Source organism: Ischnura elegans, chromosome 4 (assembly GCF_921293095.1).
Source record: "Ischnura elegans chromosome 4, ioIscEleg1.1, whole genome shotgun sequence".
NCBI classification, from domain to species: domain Eukaryota; kingdom Metazoa; phylum Arthropoda; class Insecta; order Odonata; family Coenagrionidae; genus Ischnura; species Ischnura elegans.
Window position 1 is genome coordinate 80,162,750 of NC_060249.1, and position 26,823 is coordinate 80,189,572.

General features: G+C 36.5%; 2 protein-coding genes across 2 annotated transcripts; one reads left to right on the forward strand and one right to left on the reverse strand.

The window, feature by feature from the left end:
- LOC124157700 (UDP-N-acetylglucosamine--dolichyl-phosphate N-acetylglucosaminephosphotransferase) lies at positions 1-26,596 on the reverse strand. The gene is made up of 7 exons (XM_046532654.1): positions 26,240-26,596; positions 25,906-26,020; positions 25,546-25,759; positions 22,706-22,937; positions 6,533-6,721; positions 1,558-1,801; positions 1-362 (listed from the first exon to the last, which is right to left on the reverse strand). The coding sequence occupies exons 1-7, from the start codon at positions 26,392-26,394 to the stop codon at positions 297-299; spliced, it is 1,215 nt and encodes a 404-aa protein (XP_046388610.1). The 5' UTR covers positions 26,395-26,596; the 3' UTR covers positions 1-296.
- Positions 9,508-13,597, forward strand: LOC124157699 (beta-1,4-mannosyl-glycoprotein 4-beta-N-acetylglucosaminyltransferase-like). Its single transcript, XM_046532653.1, has 3 exons — positions 9,508-9,826; positions 9,930-10,080; positions 11,976-13,597. The coding sequence occupies exon 3, from the start codon at positions 12,085-12,087 to the stop codon at positions 13,426-13,428; it is 1,344 nt and encodes a 447-aa protein (XP_046388609.1). The 5' UTR covers positions 9,508-9,826; positions 9,930-10,080; positions 11,976-12,084; the 3' UTR covers positions 13,429-13,597.
- Positions 26,597-26,823: the final 227 nt, after the last annotated feature.

Consider the following 26,823-nt stretch of genomic DNA (forward strand, 5'->3'; position numbering starts at 1 on the left):
TTATACTCACAGATATATTTATTTGTCATATTTTTACAATAATCAATAAAAACAATTATCATTTAAAATGATACTAAGAAAATGGCTGGTAACAGACAATATTCCACACCAAATTGGCACATGATCATATAAACTTGATTTTCATGCAAATGTTTTATAAAAATGTACCTCATTTACCATGTTTCAGCAATCACAATGCTCAACACAATAGTTCATATATACAGGACTAGCCATAATCATTTAAGAATGCAAATCCTTCTAAAGGTTTTCTAATCACATCCTTCCATCAAAAGGTATCATGGGTTATAAAATATCCATGCCATTGGATAACGAATTGTGAAGGCTATAGCACTGCAGAACACCTGAAAAATAAATAATAAATGAAAACCATCACATGCTGATGAAAGGAAAGCAGAGTAAAAGCATCTCTTTTGCATAATTATTCATTCCCTTGGGCCAGAGGTCCCTAAATGTATCAGTTCCGCTCGTCAGAGCCAGCAGCCAGAAAGCAGCACTGGGGTGGGGGTAGCATAAGTGGAGTATTTGCAAGGTTAGAGAAGGGTAATGAGTGATTTATCAGCTAAACCTTATATCTAAAGGAATCAGCTAAAATAAGCTGTGACTCACAGGCACCACTTTCATGGATTACGTTTGTTTTTTATTTACAGTATGACAATGATGATTACATAAGTATGTGACCAAGAATAGGGGCCTAATTTTTTAAACTGTATTTTTGCACAATGGATTGAAGCTGTTTTTCGTCATTGCTCTTCTTGTCTTAATTAGATACTATAAGCTGTAATGGCTTTCCATTACATATGTAATAACTTGATAGCAAATATTTTCAAAGCTTGAGGCTCCAAATAAGGTATCTAATACACAAAGCAAATGTAAACACAGATTATACCAAGTGCCAGAAAGATTTATGCATGCCACAAAATGAGGTTGATAACAACCATTCATTTCAGTAAAATATCTGAAATATGGCTTTTTAACTACTTTATCAAATGAGTAAGAAAAATATAGAACCTCAAATTTCAAGCACATGCACTATCCCTATTGATAACATTATAGTGAAACTGAAGATCCAAATATATATGAATGAGAAGGTGATTGCTAACAATAAATTTTTATGGTCAAATCTCAAAAGCCTACACAGGCTACACACATTTTCCAGGAAATTATAGGATCACATTATGTCCTTGAAAATGACATATTATGTTGAAACCATGGTCAGTAGTTGAGTTTTGAATTAAAGTGTCGAAATTAACATCTGTTTTTATCATGGACAATACAACCATGTCTTTTTCCAGAACCATATGTAACTGTTCCTGTCTAGATACAAAATGGGCACCGGACATTGAGGGATCACCCAGCATCCTGAAACTATGAGTCACCGCATCTTTCCCCTTATCACCAACTCCTATTTTTTCAATTTGGTTCTCCTTGCCCTATCAACTCCCATTAACATTGACACAACTGACCAACTAAAATACATGACAATAAAGCTGTACAAACTATTTTTCCACAACTTGACAAAATAAGTTATCATCTTACCTGTACAACCAGAAGGATTTGACATAGTTTCTTTTCGTGAGTTGGTCCAATCCACAGCAGGATAAAATTTATGAGGGTCAAATTATTGCATTCCATAAACTTTCCATCTTCACCAATATTCTCCTTTAAATCTATGATTCGGAGTACTTTGAATGCTTTTAAGATGATCCAGCCCAGCCAATTTAAATCAGTCTTCTTAAAAGTAGTCACACTACATACCAACTTGTCAGTTTTGCTGCAATGCCTAAAAACAAATTATGAAAATTAGAAGATCACTGCTACTAGGCACATTGGTAATCATATTTTATTCAGCAAAATATGCAATTAATAATATCAATTGTTGAATCCGGTTCAGTTAATCTTTACGGTTGAGCTGATGAGACTATACATAGCAAGTTAGGGTGAGTGGAGGGAAAGTCGGGTTGAAATTGGGTCGAAACACACACTAGATAGAATCAAAATTTTTAGTTGTTGCCACTTTGTACAAAAGTATTCAGTTATATTTTCCGATACATTTATGTAACTGCTTTAACGAATTGAAATAAAAATTAGCTCTAAACTTAGGGCCCTATTAACATGCTTTTGGTATGTTACAAGCCAGTGGTGGATCCAAAGGGGGACTATAGCCTCCTCCCTTAATATCTAATTTACACCAGATAATATGGTAATTTTGTGCAGACCTCCTCTACTGCTAGGAGGTTACCCCACACTTAGCCCCCCCCCCTCCCCTTGTTTCTATCCTGGATCTGCCACTCTCCTCCCCCACTTGCTTTAGCCACCTCCACTCAGCCACAAAGGTAAATTGAACCGGGTATAATAGGAGAAAGAAAATATTTGATTGGATAAAAAATAAGACAATTTTTTATTTGTGCCAACTGCAAAGGTGCTCCCACAGACTAAACTATACCCATATAAAATACATTTCTTGATTGAATAAGCAAGGAACATAATAACCCTTGCAGTCATAATATTTTTAAAATACTTCACCTAAGTGCTAAAAGTTTTTGAATTCACATGCCAACAATTAAATTTTTATCATGTAAAAATTTAATCCTTAACCCTACCATGAATGCATACTGTAAGTAGATGTGATTGGGGTTATACCATATACTATGTGTATCATGACTTATGTGGGAATTCAACATTAAAAGTGAATTGAGAAATCCACTGAAGATAACTTGTTCAAACATACTAATAATGACATTAACAGGAAATACAAAGAATGCCACATAGAGCACAGTGGCCTGCCCAACTTGGGCTCCCACCGCAAGGATTGCATCAAAACCCGACAGCTCAAGTTTGATCACTTAGACAGAACTGAAAAGGCAATATCCAGCACCTAATAACTGCTGCTATACCCTTTTTCCGAACTGACGGCGGCTGACCTTGAGCGTACTTGAAACACACCCACTCTTCTAGCCAATTACAGATGAGCGACAGGAGAAAGTGTGTTGGAGCCCGCAGTCTCTCTCCGAACTCCGTGCAGTGCAGATCGCTCTCCAGCTAGCAGTGTTGCCAAATCGAATCTGTGGAGATCGCACAGCGTTCGTCCGAAAATCTTCCGCCGCCCCCAAAAGTACCATTATTCCCAAGGCTGGCAATGCTGGTCTGCCAGATGGAGGGGAAAAGGGAAGGGGATGAAGGGGAAAAGAGAGGTGGAAGGGGCAGCGCTTCTGATTGGCTACTCGCTATTTTCCACCCAGCCGCCGTAGGTTCAGAAAAATGGTATAGGAGCACAGCTAATATGAAATACATATAGCTGGACTTCAAAAAAGCATGCCCTTTCCCAAGCACACCCAAAAGTTTCTTTGATAACCTAGAAATATGAAGTATGCTTCACAGTGTGTGGGGATACATCCACCAAAGGGTTAAAGAACATTTACAAAGTCAAAAACTATGTCTCCCCAAAAAATATTGAGTTGAATTTCCATTTAGGTATTTACACCATATCAACACACAAATTTTGAAGTCATGAAACCAATACAGATGTTAGTCTATTAGGTGAAAACTGTCATGTTTTTAGTAAATTTTCCATGAGAACTCTTAAAATTATCCCATTAAAAAATACAGTAGATTCCGGTTAATGGGTCCACCGGTTACTTGGGGCAGCCGCTTAATTGGGGCAAATCTTGAAGAACCGAATCCAATTGAAGAATATCCTAGAGTTTTCTACGCTTAATTGGGACAGCATGCCGCTTTATTGGGCCATGAGTCGGCGACATTGACTCTATGCTCGCGACGAAATTAATTTTTTTTCTTATCAGAATACTGTTTTTTATATTTTCCTTCTTTAATTCAGTCTTATTTTTCTCAAGTGTACCTATTCTTGCCTTAATCTTAAAACTCTTGTTCTTATACCATCCGTGTGAGGAATCGGATTCCGTTTCCCGACCATGAGACCTCATTCAACGTAGTGATGTGTTCAAGAGGAGAGGACTCCTGTGGCAGGCTATAGGTGATCGAATGAGCCCGGGATAGTTAGAAAGAACTGATGACACCCGTGGTGAGGGTGCAAGAGCGAGTACGGGCCAATTTCTAGGAATTACAGGCTGATTTTGAGCAGAGGAGACAGTTCGAGGCAAACAATTTCGCTTACAAAGAGCTTTTTGTTCGCAGCATCTTTAACAAAATTCAACTTACTCATGGAATCTATCCTCTTAATTACTTTTCCTCTATACAACTGAGTAGTCACTATTGGAAAATTACGTTTCTTCGTTCCTTTCTCTTTTTCCCATCACTCTTCCAGTAGTCTATGCATGCACAAAAGACATTTTTCTCTTCACTTGTACCTAGTCATCTGTGAACTAACAGTCTAAAACCAGTTTCAATGGTGCGCATATTTGGTGGGATTTATCTCGTGCTCTACGATCTAAGTGAACCTAGGATAAGTGATATTGCTTTAATTCTGAGAGTTCAGTGACGCTCCGTTTCTTGAATAATATGCCACGTTAAGACCTTTTACTCGCTGAAATTTGCTATACTCGACAAAAATAAAGATTATCCTCAATCCAGTCATCTCCGTTTGGCTGAGATTACCGGGGTGCCGAAATTGACGATAGCTCAGTTATTGAAGCAACAGGATAAACTAAGAGAGGAATGGAGTCACAAAGGAAAGCAAGCATTGTCTATGAAACGCAAGCGTCAACGTAAGGATCCAGATGTTGAGGACGCTTTAAATCAATGGTATTCTATTGTAAGCGATCGAGAGATTTGTGTAAGCGTTCCAATGTTAGATAAGAAGTCGGAGGAACTAGCTTTGAAACTTGGTCATGATCATTTTAAGGCAACAGATGGTTGGCATCTCCATGGAAGACCAGAAACGAAATAAAATTCAAGAGAGCTAACGGAGAAAAAAGTGCTGATGTTGTGAGTGCAGAGGAGTGGAAATTGAACAAACTGCCCAAGTTACTCCTGAATTTTTGCGCTGATGGCATTTACAATGCCAATGAAACGGGACTGTAATACCGAGCAACACCAAATGGCTCTTCTTATTACAGTCATGTAGGACCAACGGGCTTCAAAAAATTGATGGATCGCATCACTGTTTAGTATTGTTTAAATGTTTCAGGAACTGATAAAAAAACTCTTCTGGCAATTCTAAAAAAGTGCTAAGCCTCAATGCTTTAAAGGGTTAAGAATAAGCAGTTTACCATCAGAGTACCGAGCCAATAGCAAGGTAGCGATGAGAGTGAGTCTCTTTACGCAATGATTGACCAGTGGGGATATAGAATTAACATGGAAATCAAGAAAGGTTCTTCTTGTACTTGAAAATTGTACGGCACATGCTAATTGCCACAATGTGTGTTAAAACATTATCAGTTGGAATTTCTGCTTGGAAACATAACGTCCTTGGAGCAACCAATGGATATGGGGATCATTAAAAATTTGAGAACACTTTACCGTGGGAAATAAGTAGATAATATTCTAGAATCTATAGATAACCTTCTGATATCATCATCCACCGCCAACGCGCTAAGCTCAAAGGTGAACATTCAGCAAGCAATATTGTTTCTGGCTAAAAGCTGACCCAATGTCAAATGTCAAAAAATTCAAAATTGTTTTTTCATTGCGATTTCTAAAGTTTCAGTGCAGTGTTCAACATTACAGCAGAATCTGAAAATGTATTCAACTCCAAACTGTGCCACATAACAAGCCATGAAGAGCTCGATAATATTCACTGCAATTTGGACCAATGAAAACTGTGAACTTGATATTGCTGAAACCATATTACAGAGGCAACAGTGAAGCTGAAGGTGAGGATGGTGATGGAGATGAAATCGCACCTGAACGTAGCTAAGTGATAACTCTGGATGCAAGGAGGTTCATTGAGGGTTTACGACTCTTCTTCATGTAAAAGGCAATGAAGATAGCCCAAGGTCGTCATTGGATTTCTGTGCCGACTTGGGTCGTACGACGAGGATGACGAGAATGCTGCAGAGAACATTAGACAAATTCCTTGGATGAGGAGATACGATTTGAAATGAAAGTACTTGCATGTTTAGGAATTTAAGGAATCACATATTATTAACTAATTAACCGTGAATTTTTCTTCAATAGGAGTTAGTAAATGACATTCATCCAGCATCGCCTGAGACTGTGAAAAATATTTTCAACTAAGATTACTATCATTCTTAAAAATGTAAATAAATTAACTAATCTCGCTGATTTATTAAACAAATTAATAGTTTAATAAACGTTGTTTGCACTATAACCATCCTTTAGTCTTCTTTCTATCATTTCAAAGTTTGTTCATGTACATGTATGGGATAGTTCGCCTAATTGGGGCAGCCGCTTAATTGGGGCAAAGTGTGCCTGTCCCGATGTGTCCCAATTAATCGGAATCTACTGTATAAGAAAGGAAATATTTTTAAAGCTATTCTAAAACATAATTATGTAAATTAAAATTATGACAGAAATAGAAATTATGTGGTAAGGCTTTAATTAAATGCATGTAATACATAAAAGATGTACTTACTTTGGAATGCGATGTCGAGGGCAATGCACCAAATGAAAGAGTTGAGGAACTGAATACAAAAAATTTATAATTTGTGGAAGGAAAAATAGCAGCATGGTTTTGCTGAAATGTCCTAATATCCCGACCACAGCAAATGTCATGCCAGAGAAGTAACAAAATGTATCTCCAACAAACACTCTTGAAGGATACCTACAAAAGTTTAACAATTAAATATGAGAAAAAAGAACTCCAAACAAATAATGTTACCGCAACTATTTTGATCAAAGATAAATTCATCATATTTTTTCACTGAGAAAATGTAGCTAAATCTCATTGCACTAAAGTGAAATGACTGTTGTATCACCAAATGAATTTTTTACTTCATACATTTATGAATTTATGTACTTCTAAAAATAAGGACTGAAGGAACAAGTGACTTTGTACGCAGTCACGCGCACGGGTGCAAAGTTAAATACACCAAAGGATGAAGTTCACCATGAAAAAATATTTGACTTAGCCGGGATTCGAACCCGGATCTCCCGATTGCATGACGTCAACATCTTGTTCGGTAAAACCCATCCCGAAGTTCGCTCTGAGAAGATGGCTTGGTGGTGTAACTGGTAGCACGCCTGACCGGCAATCGGGAGATCCGGGTTCGAATCCCGGCTAAGTCAAATATTTTTTCATGGCGAACTTCATCCTTTGGTGTATTTAACTTCTAAAAATAGTCTATGCAGTTCATAACAGGCATAAAAAATATTCAATGCAGCAAAGGAAGGCTTTTTCACCAAATTTCAGTCACTGAATAGATTACTGATAATGACAGTCAACTACCACACTCCTGCCATGAAACAGAGGGGTGGCTCCATTTCCCTTCTCTCGTCTGTACCAACATACCATGATGGCCGTCACTATTTCCATATTGTTCAACTGACCAGTCAACTAGAGTTTTACCATAGAGTAAGTATATAGAGTACGATACTTTGTGGAGATCCATTATGAGATATGAAGTAAAACACTTTGCACTTTCCACATAAAAATTTATTTAACTACAGTCGACATGTTTTGCTGCACTGCAGCATTATCCAGACATCCAATTCACCATCTGCACATCCTTAATGTTTTTTATCCGGGGGAGGATAGGTATGATTTTTCTCAAGCCCACTGAATCCCTACACATTTTATGAACTTTTTTTGTACTATAATGATCCGATCTTCCCCTGTAAAAATCATTGTCTTGATAATGCTGCAGTGCAGCGAAACATGTCGACTGTAGTTTAATAAATTTTTATGTGGAAAGTGCAAAGTGTTTTACTTCAAATCGCATGTGCAGATGGCATGAGAGGGAGATGAGAGACATCAGCTCAAGAGACTAGGGAAAGAAGATGGAATAAAAATCGAAATTATTTAAGCCAAGGTCCATTGCATATTTTTGTCACATGCAATAATAAAGTAGAAATATCAAGCCCCCAGGAAATTAATGATGGAAAAGTGAATAAAAAAACACTAGAGCCTTTTTCTGCCTGCACATCAACCATATGAAAAAAATCTATATTTTATAAAAGGCTCTAGAAATTAGGTTAACATCAGTTTAATAACTGCCACATGGGCTTGATAGGACAATTTTACCGTGGTCACCTTTCGAAACATAGTTATTGTAGGAATTCATGGTCAAAAGGTTGAGTAACTCTAAGCTGCTTCAACAATAGTCAAGATTAACACAATTTTATCCACTTGCAAATACACTATCACTTACTATGTGTATAGTAAGCAATAGTAACTATGTGTATTCAATATGGGACCAACTTAAGACACATTACAATATCTTTATTTAATTTCAAGAATTAATACTTATTAGCATCTTCACCAGCATAGTGAAAAATTGCAACTCTTTCCTTTGCAATCTTACCGCAAATGAGCTAGCTGTTCTTGGTATTTAGACTGTGCTTTTGCATCATTAGCACATACTTTCTGACCTCAAGTTCTTCCACCGGATCAAGAATGGCCAATAATGACCTCTTGCTAATATATATTGTAAGTCTCAGCAACGTCCCTCATGGGTTATCCAGAACTTAAAACTATTCCATTCATATATTTCTTAGAGATTTGTCATTTGCAAAACTGTCCTTCTAAAACATTGTACCTTATTTTCCTACCTAAATTACCATAGCAAATGAAAATTGACTTTGCACTCAGATGAGGATATAATCCATTGTTTAAAGATAAAAATAACAACTTTTCATTTTTTGGAGTCTTTCTCAATTATTTTTCATTCTTAATCCATCATCAGATAGGCATACCCAGAATCAAAAGTAGGGGGGGGGGGGGGGAGAATAGTTGTGGTCATTCAAGTTGTAACTTTTTTGCACAGAAAAGGTTAATGAAACCAAAATTATAAGGAAATTATGATCGCAATTTATTATTTTTTATAATTATTTGCTTGAATAAATAATGATTTTATTTTAGTTCCATGTCTTATGGTAATAACATTTTTCTTCAAAAGGAAAATTTGTTCATAACTTTTGTTTTGAACTAAATTTATTTTCGCTTCTCGGGGGGTCCAGCTGCCCTCTCTTGCTGGGTAGCACCCATGCATCATCAATTTATTTTTTAACCTTATCCTTCTGCTACCAATCCTTTTTATGCATTATAATTTAATGAAAAATTCTCATACCCACAATTATGGCACAAAAACCCATGATGACTTCCATAGGTGTTTTGTAAGGACCAAGGGTACTGCTCTTGGACCTAGATCAACTGGTCTTAAACTGTTTAGTAAATTGCCTTCAGAATTGATTGTGATAGGACTTTTGCAAAAAAATTGAGTGTTTTTGCAAAACAAATTGTTTAGGTCAGTGAATGAATTTATGTTCATGGATTAAAGTAAATATTATTATAAAATTATTATTAGGGGGATAATTAGCTTTCATTAGATTTTAAGTTATATAAAAAAAATAAGAAGAATTACCACAAAACTTGAGTAGATTAGCAAACTCTCTAACGACATACATTTAAATACTGTTGACCGGATATCACACTTGAGTACATCGATTAGCCACATTCAAATTTTGCGGAGAAGTGCGTGCGCGGAAGCGAAGTTCGGAAGAGGGGTAGGCGAGGAGGGGCTGAGCAAAAACACAGTTGTGCGCAATCAGCGGAGTTTTCCGGCGAAGGAACCAGACGACACCCCCGCGACGCTCTTCGGTAGCTGACCTCGATCGTTAAAAGCTGGGACACACGCCCCACGTGGAGAAGCCAAGGACAGAGCTAACTAATCGCACATACGATGCCGATCACATATCACATAGTTTAAATGTAAGCGATAAAAATAGAATTTTTAATGCTCGTAATCGCATATATTATGTATTCCGAATATAACACCGACTTCATAAATGATTTCTTATTACGCCTTCTTTAGGATAAATCATAACCAGTACCACATTGGGGTAAATGGTGGCACCATTCCAAGCTCACAGCTGACGGTTCAGCTTCACCCGTCGCGAACCAGCCTCGAGTGCCAGCGATGTTTACTGCTTCGGACAGCGATCGCCTGAAGACATACTACAGCAGTAAGTATTTCCTGGTTGATACCTAATCAATGATGGAAACTATGGAATTAACTTTATCTCTTCCTATAAATGTGAGAAGTAGCTCACTGAATACTTAATATTTTCATCTCACGCTAATCGATATAACGGTAAACAGATAGCTGACGAGCGACTACGCCTCGAATGAATGCAGGGCAGCCGGAAACCGATGCGTAAGAACTCCAAAGTGCAATTACAATGAATAAATGAAATAATCTTGGAAGCATGAACGTTTTGTACGAGTGTTTATTTTCACTCGGCAGCACCAATCGTATTGACAAAGCTTGCACCCCATGATCGCCACCCCACAAGGGCGTGGCTGATCAATAATTTTCTCGTGCGTTCTACGCAATGAATTGTTCATGCGATCATCAATTAATTCACCATTCATAATATAGTGCCTTGAATGATTAATACCGATAACTAGGAATACCCCATGGAGGTTATTGCGTTCACGAAATGGTTAACTATGTGTAAGCAATAGTAAAGTCATTTTTCTGGCGTATTAAAGTAACAACGATAAAATAGCTTATTAGTGGAACTCTCTAATTTATATCGTTTCATTGAGAAATTACCGTTAATGGCGTGAATAAGTAAAAGTGTTCCCATTCTTGAGAGACCGGCTGCTTCACAGTTTTAAGCCTTCGGTGGGATGTTTACATTAGATTTCGGCTTCACTCGCAGGCAAAATAGCTGCCAATTTTCTGCGACATAGTTAATAGTAATCATATAATATTTCCCTAATGCGAACGTTATACGCTCGGAATTAAGTAGATTTGAAAATGCTTGGGGTTAAATCTAACTGTTTCAGTTTTTACCATTACGAAATTAAAATATGCAGGAATCATAGACGATTTGTACTTAATTCACAAGTTTATATTTATTCTCCCCGTGAACTTAGGGGAAAAACATCCCACGATCTCTAAAAAAGCTATTTTTATATTACTCTGGGTTGGCGTGTCAAATTATTGTTGGAGAAATGAAGTAAACTATAGGGTTTTTGCTCCTTAATTTATTCTCTGTATCAATTTCTGCATTAAGTCAAAATAATAAAAATGAAAAATAAATGCAATGTAATGATCGCATCAGAAGTGTTAGGTATAAGAAAGTGGCATTCAAGGATCGTTATTTCGGGGGAGGGAGGATGTCCTATATGGGATATCCTATTGGTATATGCCTCCTTTCCTGTTGGGGACTACCATTAGCAATTCCAAACATAGATTTTCCTCAATGCCTAACGTAACCTCTGTGATAAGAGGCAACCATTCCATTCATAACACTTCAGGAATATATGTCACATATATTTAAATATGTAAGTGTAGTAAAGCATACATGTCTGAGATTCATGGTATGTCACGGGCATATCCTCATTCATGATTGAATTTTTTAATTAATTACAACAGACTTTTTACTTTACTTTTCTTTATTTTTCTCATTTCAAGAGGGGGCTGGGCCCCCTCACCCCTCCCCTGATTTTGGTCCTCTGAGTCATCAAAATCCGAAGAACTTATGGTTATCACCTTAAATATTAGCTCAAAATCTAGCCCACATTGAGGGAGAGGGGAAGGGATAGAGAGAAAAAAAATGCCCCTGAAGTCTGAGCCTCTGAGATAATTTGGAATAATTGTGTGTGATAGACCCGAATATCACTACTTTGTCCTGAGACCCTTTTTGACCCTTTACAGAAACTGTACTCTTAAACCCATATTTTGTTATTTCCACATCACTTTAACAATAACATGTGATGGTTTTGAACTATATGTGTCATACATTCATGAATACAGTGGAGTAAAAAATTCATATTATGAGTCAAATGCTATATTTTACATCTTAGTTAACATTAATGCCCTTATCCTCATTGGTGTTCTTTTTTTCAGATAATGGAGTACATAATCAAGGCTACATGCAAGCTATATCATTCATGTAAATAACTGCACTCCCAGCACTTAATATAATTGTAATAGCAGGTTTTAAAGTGTGAATCTAATGTCATTCAAATTTGATTTTAGACTACTTTTGTTATGCCTTCTTCTACTAGTTCAACTTTTACTAGTGGCCTTTTATCTCTTGCTAAATGCTCCACCCATCAGCTATACAACATCAGAACCCGAGAGATATCAGGAATATCAGCCTTCAATCAAATTTGTTTCATCTAAACCTCAAGTTCGGTCTAAAGAAGATACTAAACTCTATGTCAATAAAAGAAAATACAGGTTAGCTCAGGAAACAACAAAAGATTACTTCTCACTAGTGAATGGAACATTATGTTTCACTCAAGGGACAGATATTCCATACATGCAACGATTCAATGCAAGAAGAGAGGGAGGAAGATGTGAATGCCATCAAGGTTGGCATGGTAAAGACTGTGGCCAGCCAGAAGTTATTTGGCGGGCATTCATGGCATCGAGGGAAAAGCTAACTTTGCAACGAAGGGATAAACCAAGGAAAATAATTCATGGATTTTCAGTAAATTTAGAAGTAACACTAGCTGAAATTAACCTCAATGAACTCTCTCATGTGGTAGATCTTTTTATTGTGTGTGAGTCAAACTACACTGAAAGTGGTGAACCAAAGCCGCTTTACTTTTATAATCGCTTGCGGGGAGGACATCTCAAAGAGATACAGCACAAAATTCTGTATGTGTCAATGAATTTCAAGCAGGAAAGAGGGAAAGCCAATTTCATAGAAATGAGGGAGTATTTGTGGCGGGAAAGTAAATCACTCATTGAAGACTTGAATGGAGATGATCTGTATGTGTCAATGGCAGTTGATGAGATACCTAATTCAAGGGCTCTTCTTTTTTTTAAACTTTATGATGGTTGGCCTGAGCCAATTGCATTCAGACTGCGTTGGTCTGTTTTTGGATTCTTCTGGCAGCATCCTCAAAGAACAGCCATCGTTCCAGGAGGTTGTTCCATACAATTACTTGAGGGTGTATACGGTGATAATCCATTTAAAATGACGGAAGATGCAAGAGGATATCAAGAGGGTGGAAGTGAACTCCCCAGCCACTATTTGGTCATAGGGGATTTGAATCATTTTGGTGGGTGGTATTGTAATTGGTGTTTAGAGCCTAAAGACATTGTTGCGACACTCCAGCAGTCCTCTACAACTGCTAATAGTGTCATCAAGTGGGATAATGTGGGGAGCAAAATTGATGTACCTTTTGTTGAAGATCTGATTGGCTCAGGATTATGGTTGGATGGAACAACTCAGTTGCTCCGTAAGAGTCAATCTCGAGATTCATACTTTGCTCCAGAATATGTGTTAAACAATACTTGGACCTTTGATTTTTTGCTAGTCAATTTCTACAGTAAATTGGATTATTAAATTATGGCCAAATTTGAGCTTCCTGACTGTGATAAAAATGATGGCCTGTGATAAATCACCACATAATCTTAATGATGTTATTTGTGGTTGCATTTGATACTTTGAATGGTTTATCATGTATGTATAGTTCAGGTAACTGGAAATAAACTCATTCAACTTTTCAATGAGATTGGGACTTCTTACTTCTTTCAAAACATTTGAAAGGCCTACTTTTCTACTTCTCTTTTGTTTGGATTAACACTTGTGTGGACACAGTTCCTGATGTTCTTCGTCATTTTTTATATGTCCCTAGAACTCATCAATTAGTCCTCTATGGGGTATTTTTCCTTAATTTTTTCCGCCATTATATTCCTCATATAATAGATATGTTTTATGACATATGGCCTATCCACCCATTGGAACCTCTCCAGGGTTTCCACTCCAACTACATTATAAAATTCACGTTTTTTTCCAGGTTTTCACGGTCTTAATGTCATGAAATTCATGGTCTCCAGATAAGGCATTTTAGGCAGAAATATTGATAATACAGTAGATTCCGTTTAATGGGTCCACCGGTTACTTGGGGCAGTTCTTGAAGAACGGAACCCAATAGAGGAATATCCCAGAGTATTCTCCGCTTAATTGGGACAGCATGCCGCTTTATTGGGCCATGAGTCGGCGACATAGACTCTATACTCACGATGAAATTAAAATTTTCAGAATACTATTTTTTTATATTTTTATTCTTTGATTTACTCTTATTTTTCACAATTGTTCCTAATCTTGCCCTATTTTGAAAGCTCTTGTTGCCATACTATTCGCAAGAGGATAGGACTTTTCTTTAATAGGACTTATTAAAAGACATTCATTCAGTGTCGCCCGAGGCTGTGAAAAATATTTCTAACTATTTTAACTAAATTGTTATTTTAACTATATTAACTAAATTGTTATAATTCTTAAAAATGATAATAAATTAACTAAACTCGCTGATTTATTAATCACATTTTTTCATAAAGAATGTTTATAATGGAACATAGTTTAACAAACTTATGTTCCATTATAAACATTCTTTAGTCTTCTTTCTACCATTTCAAAGTTTTTTATGCCCATATACAAGAGAGTTCGCCTAATTGGGGCAGCCGCTTAATTGGGGCAAAGTGCACAAGTACCAATATGTCCCAATTAACCGGAATCTACTGTATAACAATCATCAGCCGCACGTTAACTAAAAATGTAACAAAAGCAACAGATGCCTTGAATGCAAACGCAGCAATGAAAGTGCTATCTCTCATGACGTCACCTATCGTTAGCAAAATTCAGGTCCGGCTAAAGGGTGCGAGTGGGAAAATGGAGAGTGCAGTGCAAGGTGGCAGGGAAGTGAAGAAGGGCCTGATTTTTTGCCAGGGTTATTAATGTCTTCCAATCACAGTCTTAAGGTCAATGTGCTGTCATGGCACACGGACCAATACATAGTTGCGCTTCGAATACAAGTGTGCAGATAAATGCGTGGACATTGCCTGCACGTGAATGACCTTGAAACATGATTGAAATATCAATTTTTATTTTAATCTGTCTATCGCAGTTCTACAATCAAGTTTGAGAGATTTCTAAGGTTTTACGACGAAATTCACGGCTATTTCCTGGTTTTTTTCATGGTAGACGAAATTCACGGTTGAGTGGGAACCCTGCTCTCAAAGCATATGGTGCTCCACTGTCCTCTTCCTTCTCCTAATCTTTATTATTCCTCGTATCTCACCCTATCCATTCATTTTATCTTAAAGCACTGGCTGCCATCACCAGATCTTGAAGGCTTCTTTTATTTTCTGTTTAGCTTTTCCAAAGCTCCATGTTTTTGACCGATAGAGTGCCACTGCCCAGACGTATGTTCTCCCTTTTTTCCTTATCTCCATTCTAATGCTCTAGGAGCAGAGTAGAATCCTTTGTGCCATGAATGTCGTTTTAGCTTGGGCCATATGATGTTTCATTTCCACTATGCTCATCAACTATGATAGTGAGTGCTAAAGAAATTTTTATATCTCAAGGCCAGTTTATAGAAAATATTACAGTGGAACCTCGTTAAAGCGAGTACGGGCTATAGCGAGACCCCCGCTATTACGAGAGATAGCCGATGCACCGTCAATTGATCCTATAAAAAGCATGTTAAAAATTTCGTTTTTACGAGGCCCTTTTGGTGTTGGCTCTCGCCATAGCGAGGGTTTCACCGCCGGAAAAACTTACACCAAGACTCCTTAATCTCTGTAATTGCTAGCGATCTGCTAGAAATGAAGTTAATGGAGTAATCAGTCTCAAATTTATGTGGTAAACTGTCGTTTGATAAATGTAGTTAATTTTGGTGAAAATATTGCGGCATTAGCATTCGCGAATGCTTGATCTTCTTTTGTTTACCATACCATATAGCATACCCGCACGTCCATGAGTTGCATGAATAGAAAGCATTTGATGGAACAGACCATGGCCAAAAAAACACCAAACAAGTCTAAGCGAGAAAATAAAGGAGTAATATGAGGTATATTGGCTATTATTTACACCACCTCCGGTAAAGCGACAATTCGCTATAGCGAGTGTTTATTGGTGCACCGTGGGGTGTCGTTTTATCGAGGTTGCACTGTAGCTATAAATAAGTTGTACAGAGGATTCAGCCTGAAATTCCAGTGTCTGCATGACAATGGTGGCATTCATAAAAAAATTCCGTGGAAGTTGGTGACGTTAGCATAAAAATTGGTGCGGAGTTTGGTCGATTTTAAATACACTGAAAAATTAGCATGAAACTATGGAACGTACTGTGTCATATTCAATTGTTTTTTGTGCTTTGCAACTATGTTTTGTTAGTTCTAACCATGAATCATGGAAGAAGACTCCTCAGAATGAAAAATAATGTTGACTTAATATGGAATTGAGAATTAAAATCCAGAAAAGAAATCAATGCAGTGAAGAAACAATTGCGTATGAGCACTTTCCACCCCATTTCTCTTCTCTCAGTTGTACCTTGAAAATGATGTAGTAACATCGAAACTCGAGTCGAATTAAATTTTATTTTTGTGGAAAATTGCAAGTCAGTGTTTCATTATGAATCAATTCCACTCCATCTCGCTTGATTCTTCGAATTTTATAAGAAACAATTCCATTTCAATACCTTATTTTCAGCAGTTTGCTTTAATACTTCCACATAAGAATGAGAGTTTTCCTTCTATTTTACCCACAATTTTATTTATCATGTCTAGTGACATGGTTTAGCCATCGGGTCCTCTCTCGAGTAAGTGCTCCAAAGTGTCTTTTCATCTCATATTCTTCAGTATGCCTATGTTTACCCTAATCATTCATTTAATCTTAAATGGTGTTTGCTTTTGTATTCTAAAAACTCAAAGTTATACTTCAAAAAGGAATTTTCCCTTAAAATTTATCTTCCTTTTTTAAGGTACCAGTGGGTACTTTTTTCAATTCCCTCATATTCTGCATCCAAAACTTTCTCCTACAAACCCATAAAACTCCCCTATCCCAAACTCTATGATCTCAGTACATACAATGGATGAATCTGGTCGAATATTTTTTTATAAAGGCTTCTCAACCTATTGAACACATAATGTAAGGTAAATTGCCAAGCAAAAATAGTTCAATATGTTTATACTAAACTATTCCACCAGAATAAATTTTAAGCAACTTATTGCCTTCTGGGTAATTTTAAATTATACAAATCTGAAATAAATAACTGATTTTTTTTAAATATACATATAGCGTTTCAAGTCAATTTGATAGCCACCCACTAAAACCTCAAAAGTAGTACGTATTATATTTTTTGTGAGAAGCAATAGGATTAAAATGCAGTTTTACTGAGGCAATACAACAAAAGGTAAGTAGTATATGAAGAATCAATGAAGACTATACTTCTAGACACTCCTCAACCAGTCACCTATTTTGATAATGCATCATTTAGATCATGTGGTATATTTCGATCCTGCCACATTCATGGAGGTAAAATTTATATTAAATGCAATGCGGAAAAATTCTTCTAAACTAGGAATCAAACCACATACCTTTGGCTTTCCTGACAAGTACAGTAACACCTAGCAACATGATCCTCAGATAATTATCAAGGAAACTAGATAGTGTAGTAGTCTGCACAGTGGTCCAGAAAGCTAAAGGTCTATGAATCGAATTCCAGTCAAGGGGAATTCTATCTCATGGCAATTAACGTGGATTAAGATTTTCTGCTTTCAGTACACTATGTATACCAAAGGGCTACATTATTTCAATCCTTCTCCAGAAAGTACTGATGATTACAAAAAAAATTTATGATAGACTTTATGGCTTTAGGGAAAGTCTCAAAAATATTACTATCAACAGAGATAAGTCATTGAATGAGTTGATTTTTGAGTCAATCGAGTTTCTAGTAAATTTTTTAATTTGTAAAAAGCTGATTTCTACAGCTCAGAGAAATGACATTTTTTATGCATTTAATATTTTGGGCAAGAAAATTCTGAGCAATGTGGCGAAAAATTCTATTTTTTTAAAGTCCCATTTCTTAAGATTCCATCTCTAGATAAAACGCAAACAGTACAGTAATACCTTACACGAGAAAAAGCTTTAAGGAAATCAAATAAATAGAAACATCAACAGTCATCAATCCTAAAGGCCATTTTACATAGGGCATGTACTTGCACAATCTGACCTACGTACAAAGGCGCAATCAATTTGCGTCGTGTAAAGCTGTGAATTGATAGAATGCATGCAAGATGGCAAAATAGACCCTGCTCTTATTCCGAGCTCCAAATTTAAGTTCTAATAAATTGCCTCCTAACTTCTAAGATTTTCAGTTGTAAGATGACTACTCTTTATGAGGAATGCCCTCTTTGCTTGTGCTATTCCACTCACTAATTCTTTATTGCTTCATGTATCATTGGTCACTCCCCTACCCTAGTAGCAGAACTCATTCACCTCCTCAAGTTTATGGCTTCCTCGTTTCAAGTTTGTGCTTCTTCTCACTGCAGACCAATACTTTTGTCTTCTTTCCATTGATTTTGAACTTATATCATATCATTATGTTTTCCATAGTTAATAGAATTTTCTTCAGTTTTCTGTCTGAGCTATTTCATTGGCGAATTGCAACATACTAACTTTTTCACCATGGATTTTCACTCCAGGCATTTTCTCTTCCATTTCTCTGATAGCTTTCTCAACGAACTATTGAAAACTACAGGAGAAAGAGCACAACCATAACTCACTGCTTTCTTTATTGCTGCTTTTTTAGAACTGGATTCAGTTTTAAGCACAGCTACTTGGTTTTTATATGAATTGTGGATAGTTATAGAATATTTAAATTGATCAAGAAAACAAGCAGTAGTAATTCTTTAAAGGCAAAAGATTATTGCCCAGTTAAATGATTTTCCTAATTGGAGAGATGAGTATGATACCATCGACATGAAATCTTTGCTAATATATAACAGTCACTGCATTTTATCTGTCTAGCTTATCTAAATTGACATAAATAGGAAATTCTAAGTTTTACATGTCGCAATTAATTGAATAAATTATTTTGAAAAAAAAAAAGTCACAACAAAAGAATTCTTGCCAAGTTCATAGTCTGATGCAACTTTTAAAACCAAGAAATGTGCAGGGGTTATGTAATAAATCAAATAATAATAATGGCAAAAACACAAACTGTTGGAGGGTGTCGCCAGCGGCGAGTTGGGGGAACTAGAATGACTCGTCTGCTCAGCGAGAGGTAAGGGGGGCCTGCGAAAGCATGAGAGGGTAGGGGCCGTGGTGGGGATGGAGAGCATTCTCTGGGTGTCTGAGAACTCTGCGACTCTGCCTTCCTAGCAGCGAGGCACTGGAGAGAATATGGACAAGAACAAGGTAGGAGCGTGTAAGATTATGATATTTTATGAAGTCTCTCTTTCTAGGAAAAAAACCTGGGAGCTAAGTGATTTGTGCAATTAAAGTTTCTAGGCTGTCTCGTCCTGTTTGGGTCAAAAACTAATAACACAGGCCAACATTTTTACAGTTCTACCATGTTCTTCAAGTTCTGTTGATCGAGTACCATATATTTTTGTGTGCTGAATCTGAGAACTGTCTTATTTTTACTAGATTGAGTCAGAACTTTTTTTAAATTCACCTTCTTTCAATTTCTAAATTGTCATATATGGAAGAAAATCAAAAATATAATACGCACAATTATATGTGTAATAACTCATAAAATACAAAGTAATGTGCACATACCTAATTTTTCTAATTACGTATTGCATATAATCCTTATTATTTTCCTCATTGGATATACCAGTGACAGATTAAATTGCTCGTACACAAATACAAGCAAAATTATGCTGTGGTAGAGAAAATTTCTCATCACTTTTTGGGTGCAGTCTAATATGAAATATTAGAATATGACTCATGATTCATTGATTAATCGAAAAATAAAAGTGACAGAGCCATGATAAAAAACATTAAATTATGTCCGAAATGCGTCATATTTGAACTCATTCTTTTTTACATTTGGTGCGCTATTCTTGAAATCATATGGAGGTAAAACACTAATTGAGGAAATTTATTGGTTGAAACTTGAGAGAGCAATGATCTGGGGTTCCAGAGGCTTGTCGAGGGGGTGTGGGGGGGTTGCAGAGGGGAAGGAAATGTTAGAGGAGTGGACTGAGGACTGATGGGTGGGGGAGAGTGGATTTTGGGAAATTTGGGACTTAGTTACTATTCTGTGGTGCTGAGGTTCCCCTGATGGTAGTTCCATCTCTTGGCAAAGATTCACACTATGTGCCAGTCGTGCTAAGCCTTAAGAGAATACTGCTATCCTTCATTTTATCCACATACCATGATTTTTTGTGGTGTAACATGATATTATTTTTAGGACTAAATGCAATATGTGAAATTACATACTACATTTTTTGCAGCAAAGTACAAAAATAGTATTTACGTAACATTCCTCCTTCATGAATTGTATTTACATAGTTAGCCTTGTGAAAAACATGAAGAATTTCCAATCTAATTCCAAATTGATTGATCCCCCATCTTTTTGACGCTAAAAGGATAAGCAAACCAAACGGGAAACTGCAATCATTTAACCCGAAGGGCATATTTTCAGCCCAATGGATAAAAAAATAAGAGATGAATATTTCTACCTCAACTGCACTTTATGATGACACCAGATTTATTATGTTAAAAGGCATATTCTTTAAAGTCCATTCATTCATGCATAGTCCCTATACTTCAAGCTACTGCTGGTCTCACCTTTCTACATATACACCAAATAATATGAAATAAACTCTAGAGAATCTAGTGAATGAACAACTTCAAAGGGTTAACCTATTGGTTAAGGGTTAATCGCAAGCCGCCCTCACGACAGCTATGGCTATTTCAGTCAAACATCCCTATCCGACATATTAGTCTCCAATCCATTTATTTTTATTATCTCCAATCCATTTATTTAAATTTGCTAAAAGCTTTGCTATCTACTGAAACTTTCAAACAATTGTAAAATGGTCAACAATTTCAGTTCCTAGCCTCAATGATTTTCAAACTTCCCAAACATTAACTTCAAGATCCCTCTTTAGTACAGGTGATTACACACTAATATTTTTCTGCAATTACAAAAAACATGGATATACATACAAAACTTACTAGGAAATTAAGTTTCAAAACTGCTATTAGTGAAACAATTTCCAAATTGGCACCAGATTCTTTTAGGATCTGCTAAAACATGGAAAATGATGATGTTTTTAACACAAAATTAAAGTTTCGGACAATTCAGAATATCAAATTAAGCATTTACTGGAAATCAAACATTTAATTTTTCTTCAAGTTGATAGGAGTCTTATAAGCTATGATAGCACAACTAACTGCACTTATCATCAAGGTCATACCCAGGATCAAAACTAGGGGGGGCAAGCCATGGTTGTTCAAGTTATAGGTAAGATTTAAGCATGGAAAAAGTGAATGAAACCATCATTTTAAGGGAACTGTAACAGCTCTTTATTAGTTTTTTAAATTATTCGCACGAAAAAAAAATATTTTCCTTAAAGACATTAGCAATTTTCTCTCCTGGGGGGGAGGTGGGGGGGGTAGATGTCCCATTCTGTCCCTCGCTGGGTACGTCCATGCTTAATTTATAAAATCTACCCAGAATCCCAGGGCCAGATAACCCTGAAAGACCAATTATTACCAGTAGTTTTGATTGAGAGTACGAGTAACTACTGAAGAAAAAATGAAAGAAAATTAACCCTTTCGAGACGGCGGGGTTTTCGTCTTAGCACAACTGCTGTACTGAGCCCCAAGAGACTCTTCTTTCTCGTGGTACGGAGCATTTTTGGAAGGCATTCGTTAAGAAGGGTCTAGCTGAACCTTTTTCGACCCCTCCATGCTGGGACTTCGCATTATCTCGGACTCCAAGAGTAGCTGTGCTCCCTCCTTTCCGGGTTAACGACCATACCAGCGGCATTGGCTCGCGGTCAACTTATGTATTGCTTATATGTATTTAGCAAATGGATAATTGTTGCCGGCACGTAAATTACAGACTGAATTGAATTCCTCATTTTTTTCTGAGCATTGTCAAATTTTAATCGAAGTTCTAAGGCCAATATTAACGCATTTAATGCAGCAACAATTTCCATGTTGATTTTTATACATAACTCGAGATATAAATTAATATTTATCGTAGAATTTAGTTTAAAAATTGTAAACGCTGCTCAAAAGACAAATAATTCAATTCTTAGTTTATTTTTCTTGAGAAATGAACAAATATTTATTTCGAAACCTGACTGGATAAACCATTGTATGACCGCTGTCCCTTATCGCTAAGAGGGGTTATAAAAGAGGAGGGGTCCGGGTACTTGCTCCCGGATTTCGAGGGTAAATCCTAAACCCCGCAGGGTTGGGTCCCGAGACAAAGACGACGTAAACCCGCAACCATCCTAAAAGGGGGAGAGCTAGAAAACATATATATGCGGCTTTCGTTTTCCTGTCTAGGAAAATATCACACGTAAATATACAGCCGTCGTCTCCCGGGTCAGGAAATGTCCACACGTATATATACGTGTATAGTAGGGAAAAGGTTAAATTGCAGCTTCTGAGAACAACCATAGCAAACATTGGTAACCTATTTCCCTAATATTCAAAAATATATTTGATCAAAAAATGATTAGCCTATACTTAAATCCATTCAAAATGAAGCATTCTAAAGCTCAACGATTAAGTAAAACATTCTGCTGCATTGACTGCATAAATTAATACTCCTAAAGAGTACTTGACAAGCAAAAAGAGGGTCTTAGTCACTCACCAATTGTACTTCAACAATGCCAAAGACGTTCCCACGTAAGGTAGTATGAAGTAGAGAGAAAACTGATGAGCCTTCCATACTTCACCAAATAATTCAGAAATGTTGAATATTGCAATTGATAAAGCAATTATTATCGATTGGCCAACTTCCAAGCCATTTATTCCAGCCAAAATGTTGATTGCATTAGTGCAAAACACAGCTAACATTCCCATGTAAACGTAGTAGAATATGCCTGCATAGAAAAAATGAAGTAGTATAAGTTCTTATATAAAAGTGAAACAACCTGAAAATTTCCAGTAAGTTATAATTTATCAATATAAAGAATTCTTCCAGATTCAGCCTGTAACAACTCTGTAGAGCCTTAAAGGTTTTATTTTTATTTTATTCCCAAACCTCCGAATACAGCTCTCATTGGCCATTTTAAATCGGGGTGTTCAACAAATTTAACAATGAAACGTACACGAACAACCATGCCCTGGATAAGGGAAACTTACCCAGGCGGGACTCGAACCCGCGCCCTAATAATACAGTTTTGTGTGAACTTAAATGGAGACTTGAACAATCAAGTTTTCAAGGATTAAAAAATATACAAAATCAGGAATTAATCAAAAAAGAACTAATATCTACCTATCTATCTAAATGATGGAATGTTTTTACCATAGAAAACAGAAATATATATTTTTTACTTGAATTGACACACTAAAAACTCTGAAAGACCAGTTATTACCAGTAGTTTTGATTGAGAGTAGGAATAGCTACTGAAGATAAAATCAAAGAAAATTAAGTTGAAGGGTCCACTATCACTTAGGATCCGAAATAACCATTGGAAAATTTACTAAGGAGGGGGAAGGTTTCTTTTATCCAGCAATGAGGTAGTTAGGAATCCCAAACAAAATCCTGCTGTTTTCGATTACATTAAAAGAATTTTATTGTAATTTTGTGATGATCTAAAGCCACGAAAGTACCACATCATAAAAAAAGTAGTTAGGTATCTAAAGTTTGATTAAAATTTTCAATTAACCGGATGTTTTTATTAAATAATGAATCTTTTTAAGGGTAAAAATTTAGGTGTATTATTCACTCAAAACAATTTGTTACAGTAAATTTTTGGTCTTCAGTATGTCATAAATTTAAATTTTGTAGAAAATCTCTATGTAGCTGAATATATTCATATCATAAGCAACAGTTTCATCCTCTTAACATCATCATGTCATAAAGGGGAAGGGTAGCATAATGATACCAGTCTTTCGTGGTAGACCATGCAACATCACTGAGTTGGAAATTCAAAACTATAGAGCCAAAAAATGCAGACAATCATCAATGTGCACTACATAGTAAACTCCAAATGGTAGCTCAAGAGGGAAGAATCATTTTGGTATTATGGAGAGGGAAAGCAGACTGAAAAACTACAGATACTAATGCGTGCATATAACTAAAAAAATTGCACGTAGGTTTCTCACTAACTTCACGAGTTCCTTTAACCAATGATATACGATGGAAATAGCAATGTGCATTAACAACAGGGATTCGAAACAAACGGGAATTAGGTAGACAAGTAATGTCTGATGCTTTACCAGCGAACGATATGGGTGAAAATCTCATGGATTTCATTCCAGGTGAGGTTTTTCATTTCCCCTTCCAACACTTCGACGAGCGACTCATTACCTTCAGGAATCCAAGTACCAATTGCTCCACCATTGCCAGTTTATTTACATTTTTCCATGTTTTTTGTGATAACTTCTCCCAGCATCTCTTGATTGGTCAGCTGTAACTTCTGACTTGCAGAAAATGTTCCCACCTACTATTGATGTTGAAGCCGGTGTCTCTGTTCATATTATGACCAGAGAAAAGGGAACTATAGAATTTTATTCTGTGGCATGACTGTGCTGCCAAATGTTGATGGCCACTTTTACTATTCAAACCCAGTACCCATGAGATCTACGAAGAAGTTTCATGTCCTCCCAGCATATTATGAGGTTCTCATGGATGATGTGCTTAGCTATAGCAGATTTGTCAAATTGTCCCAGTCGGATGCGCCTATGATGTTCTTTTAATCTAGTTTCTATTGTTCTGCCAGTCTCCTCATACAATGAGTGGCTACATTAGAGTGTATGTCATACACTCAAGGTGTCCTCAGCCCAGTTGGGACTTTTGCTCCTAACAACTGATTTCTCAATTTTGAAAACGGAAAGTGTGGATGTCAAATCTCTTCACAATCATTCAGATTTTCTGGCATATGATCAAGAGAAATGGTAGTAAGTCCTTGGTTACAAGGCTGGAATCCACCTTCAGCCAAGTTGTACCCTTTGATCTGACAACCCTTCTCAGGGTCGTATCTATAGCCCTTTTACTGTGGCCATTCTCAAAGGAGGTTTTCTTCAGATAGGTAAAGAGAGATATGAAAAACCTCACCCAGAGTGAAAACTGAGATACCTTTGCCTAAAATAGGTAGATATCATGCCACATGAAATGGACAAACTGTGAGGAATTAGATTTAAGGTAGGCGTAGTTAATTTTAGGGGAAAGATGAATATGGTGCAAATTCAAAAGGTTAAGTAATTTTGAGGTTCTCAAATTAAATAAAAATTGGATTCATGAATTTTAAAGAGAAAATATTATAAATTATTCGCTTACTATGAAATACAAATATAAGCGCTGTCATAAAATCTATGTCTTTCACCCAAGGCTCCATGAATCTACTGGAAGCATAAAGTAAAATCAAGGTTTGGAACATAACCACCCGAGCAGTAATCAAAGAACAGTCAACTGAGTGGAATAAATGAACTTATTATACAAATTTAACTTTTTAATGATGATATAATAAAAAGTATACTACTGACCCAAATGAACAGAATATCCAACCCAGGGACGAAAAGGCTTTGGAATGATAACAGAGGTTGAGTTGAAGTTAACGTAATAAACCATTAACAAGGGTAAGGAAGCAATCGTGGGCAGAAGAAGTTTATGCCTCCATCGTAAATCGAGCACATCATCAGCGAAGCCTAGAAGAAGCATGCAGCAAATGGAGAGGAGAGCAGCAACCATTTCAACAAACTGTGAAAACAAGAGAAATTTTTCTTTACTTGCACATCAGAAAGACAGACTCTCATCACTCAAGCAAAAGGTACAAAAAGGAGGTACTAATAAGAAGACATAGTCATTGAAAGCCAAAATATTTGCGAACTTCAACCAAGTCTCACCTCATCATGAGGAAATGATGAATTCTCGATTATGTGACGACCAAATGGTACAGGAATAAACAGGAATAATATAATTAAAAATATACATCCCGATACAACCCCAATTGCTTCAGGTCTGAAAAAATAACGAAGAAAATTAGGAAAGACCGTTCCTTAAAGGTCCTTAACAGACAAGGTGCCACCCCATTAATTCAATTATTATCTTTGCATCTGTATCATAAAAAGTAACCCGATTCATAGATCCTCGGGTTTTAAAATCTCTTGAAGATATAACACCACAAAACCGCTAACGTCGACAGGGTCATATTGACTAGCAACTAAGAAGAGTACATACATTTTCTCCTTGCTTTGCTTGTTTAGGTCGACGCCAAAAAGGTTTGCTTTTACAAACATTTCCTTCAATTTTGGCTTTTGAATTACTTTTTCGGTAACAAAGTACGAAATAACAGACATAATGGCAGAAACAAATACAGGAAACCACTTAGACATCTTCCTTGTAATAAATAATTACCGGCGGGGATTGAAAAAGAAATTAAACACTATCTCATTCAGAATCTATCCATTCAAATGAATACGTCATCAACGCCACAAAATCACGAAATAACAGCACAAACTTCACTGCTGACATGGTAAAGGCATGGTTAAAGTCCACTTTGTTTACATCATTTAGAGAGGCGGATTTCGTATCTCAATTGTCATAAAAATTTGTCATTGGGTAGCGAATAATACATTAAATACGAATAATTTTGACTTTTAGCAGAAAATTCTTATAAAAAGTTTTAAAAATAAATTCACCACATTTACAAAACTTTTTTTGACGAATCACGCGCAAAATTTGTAACGTCGAATATTGTATAATGCCTCATTCAACTACGATTATCGTAACTAGCGGTTTGAACCCAAGTCCGTGCTCGTAGT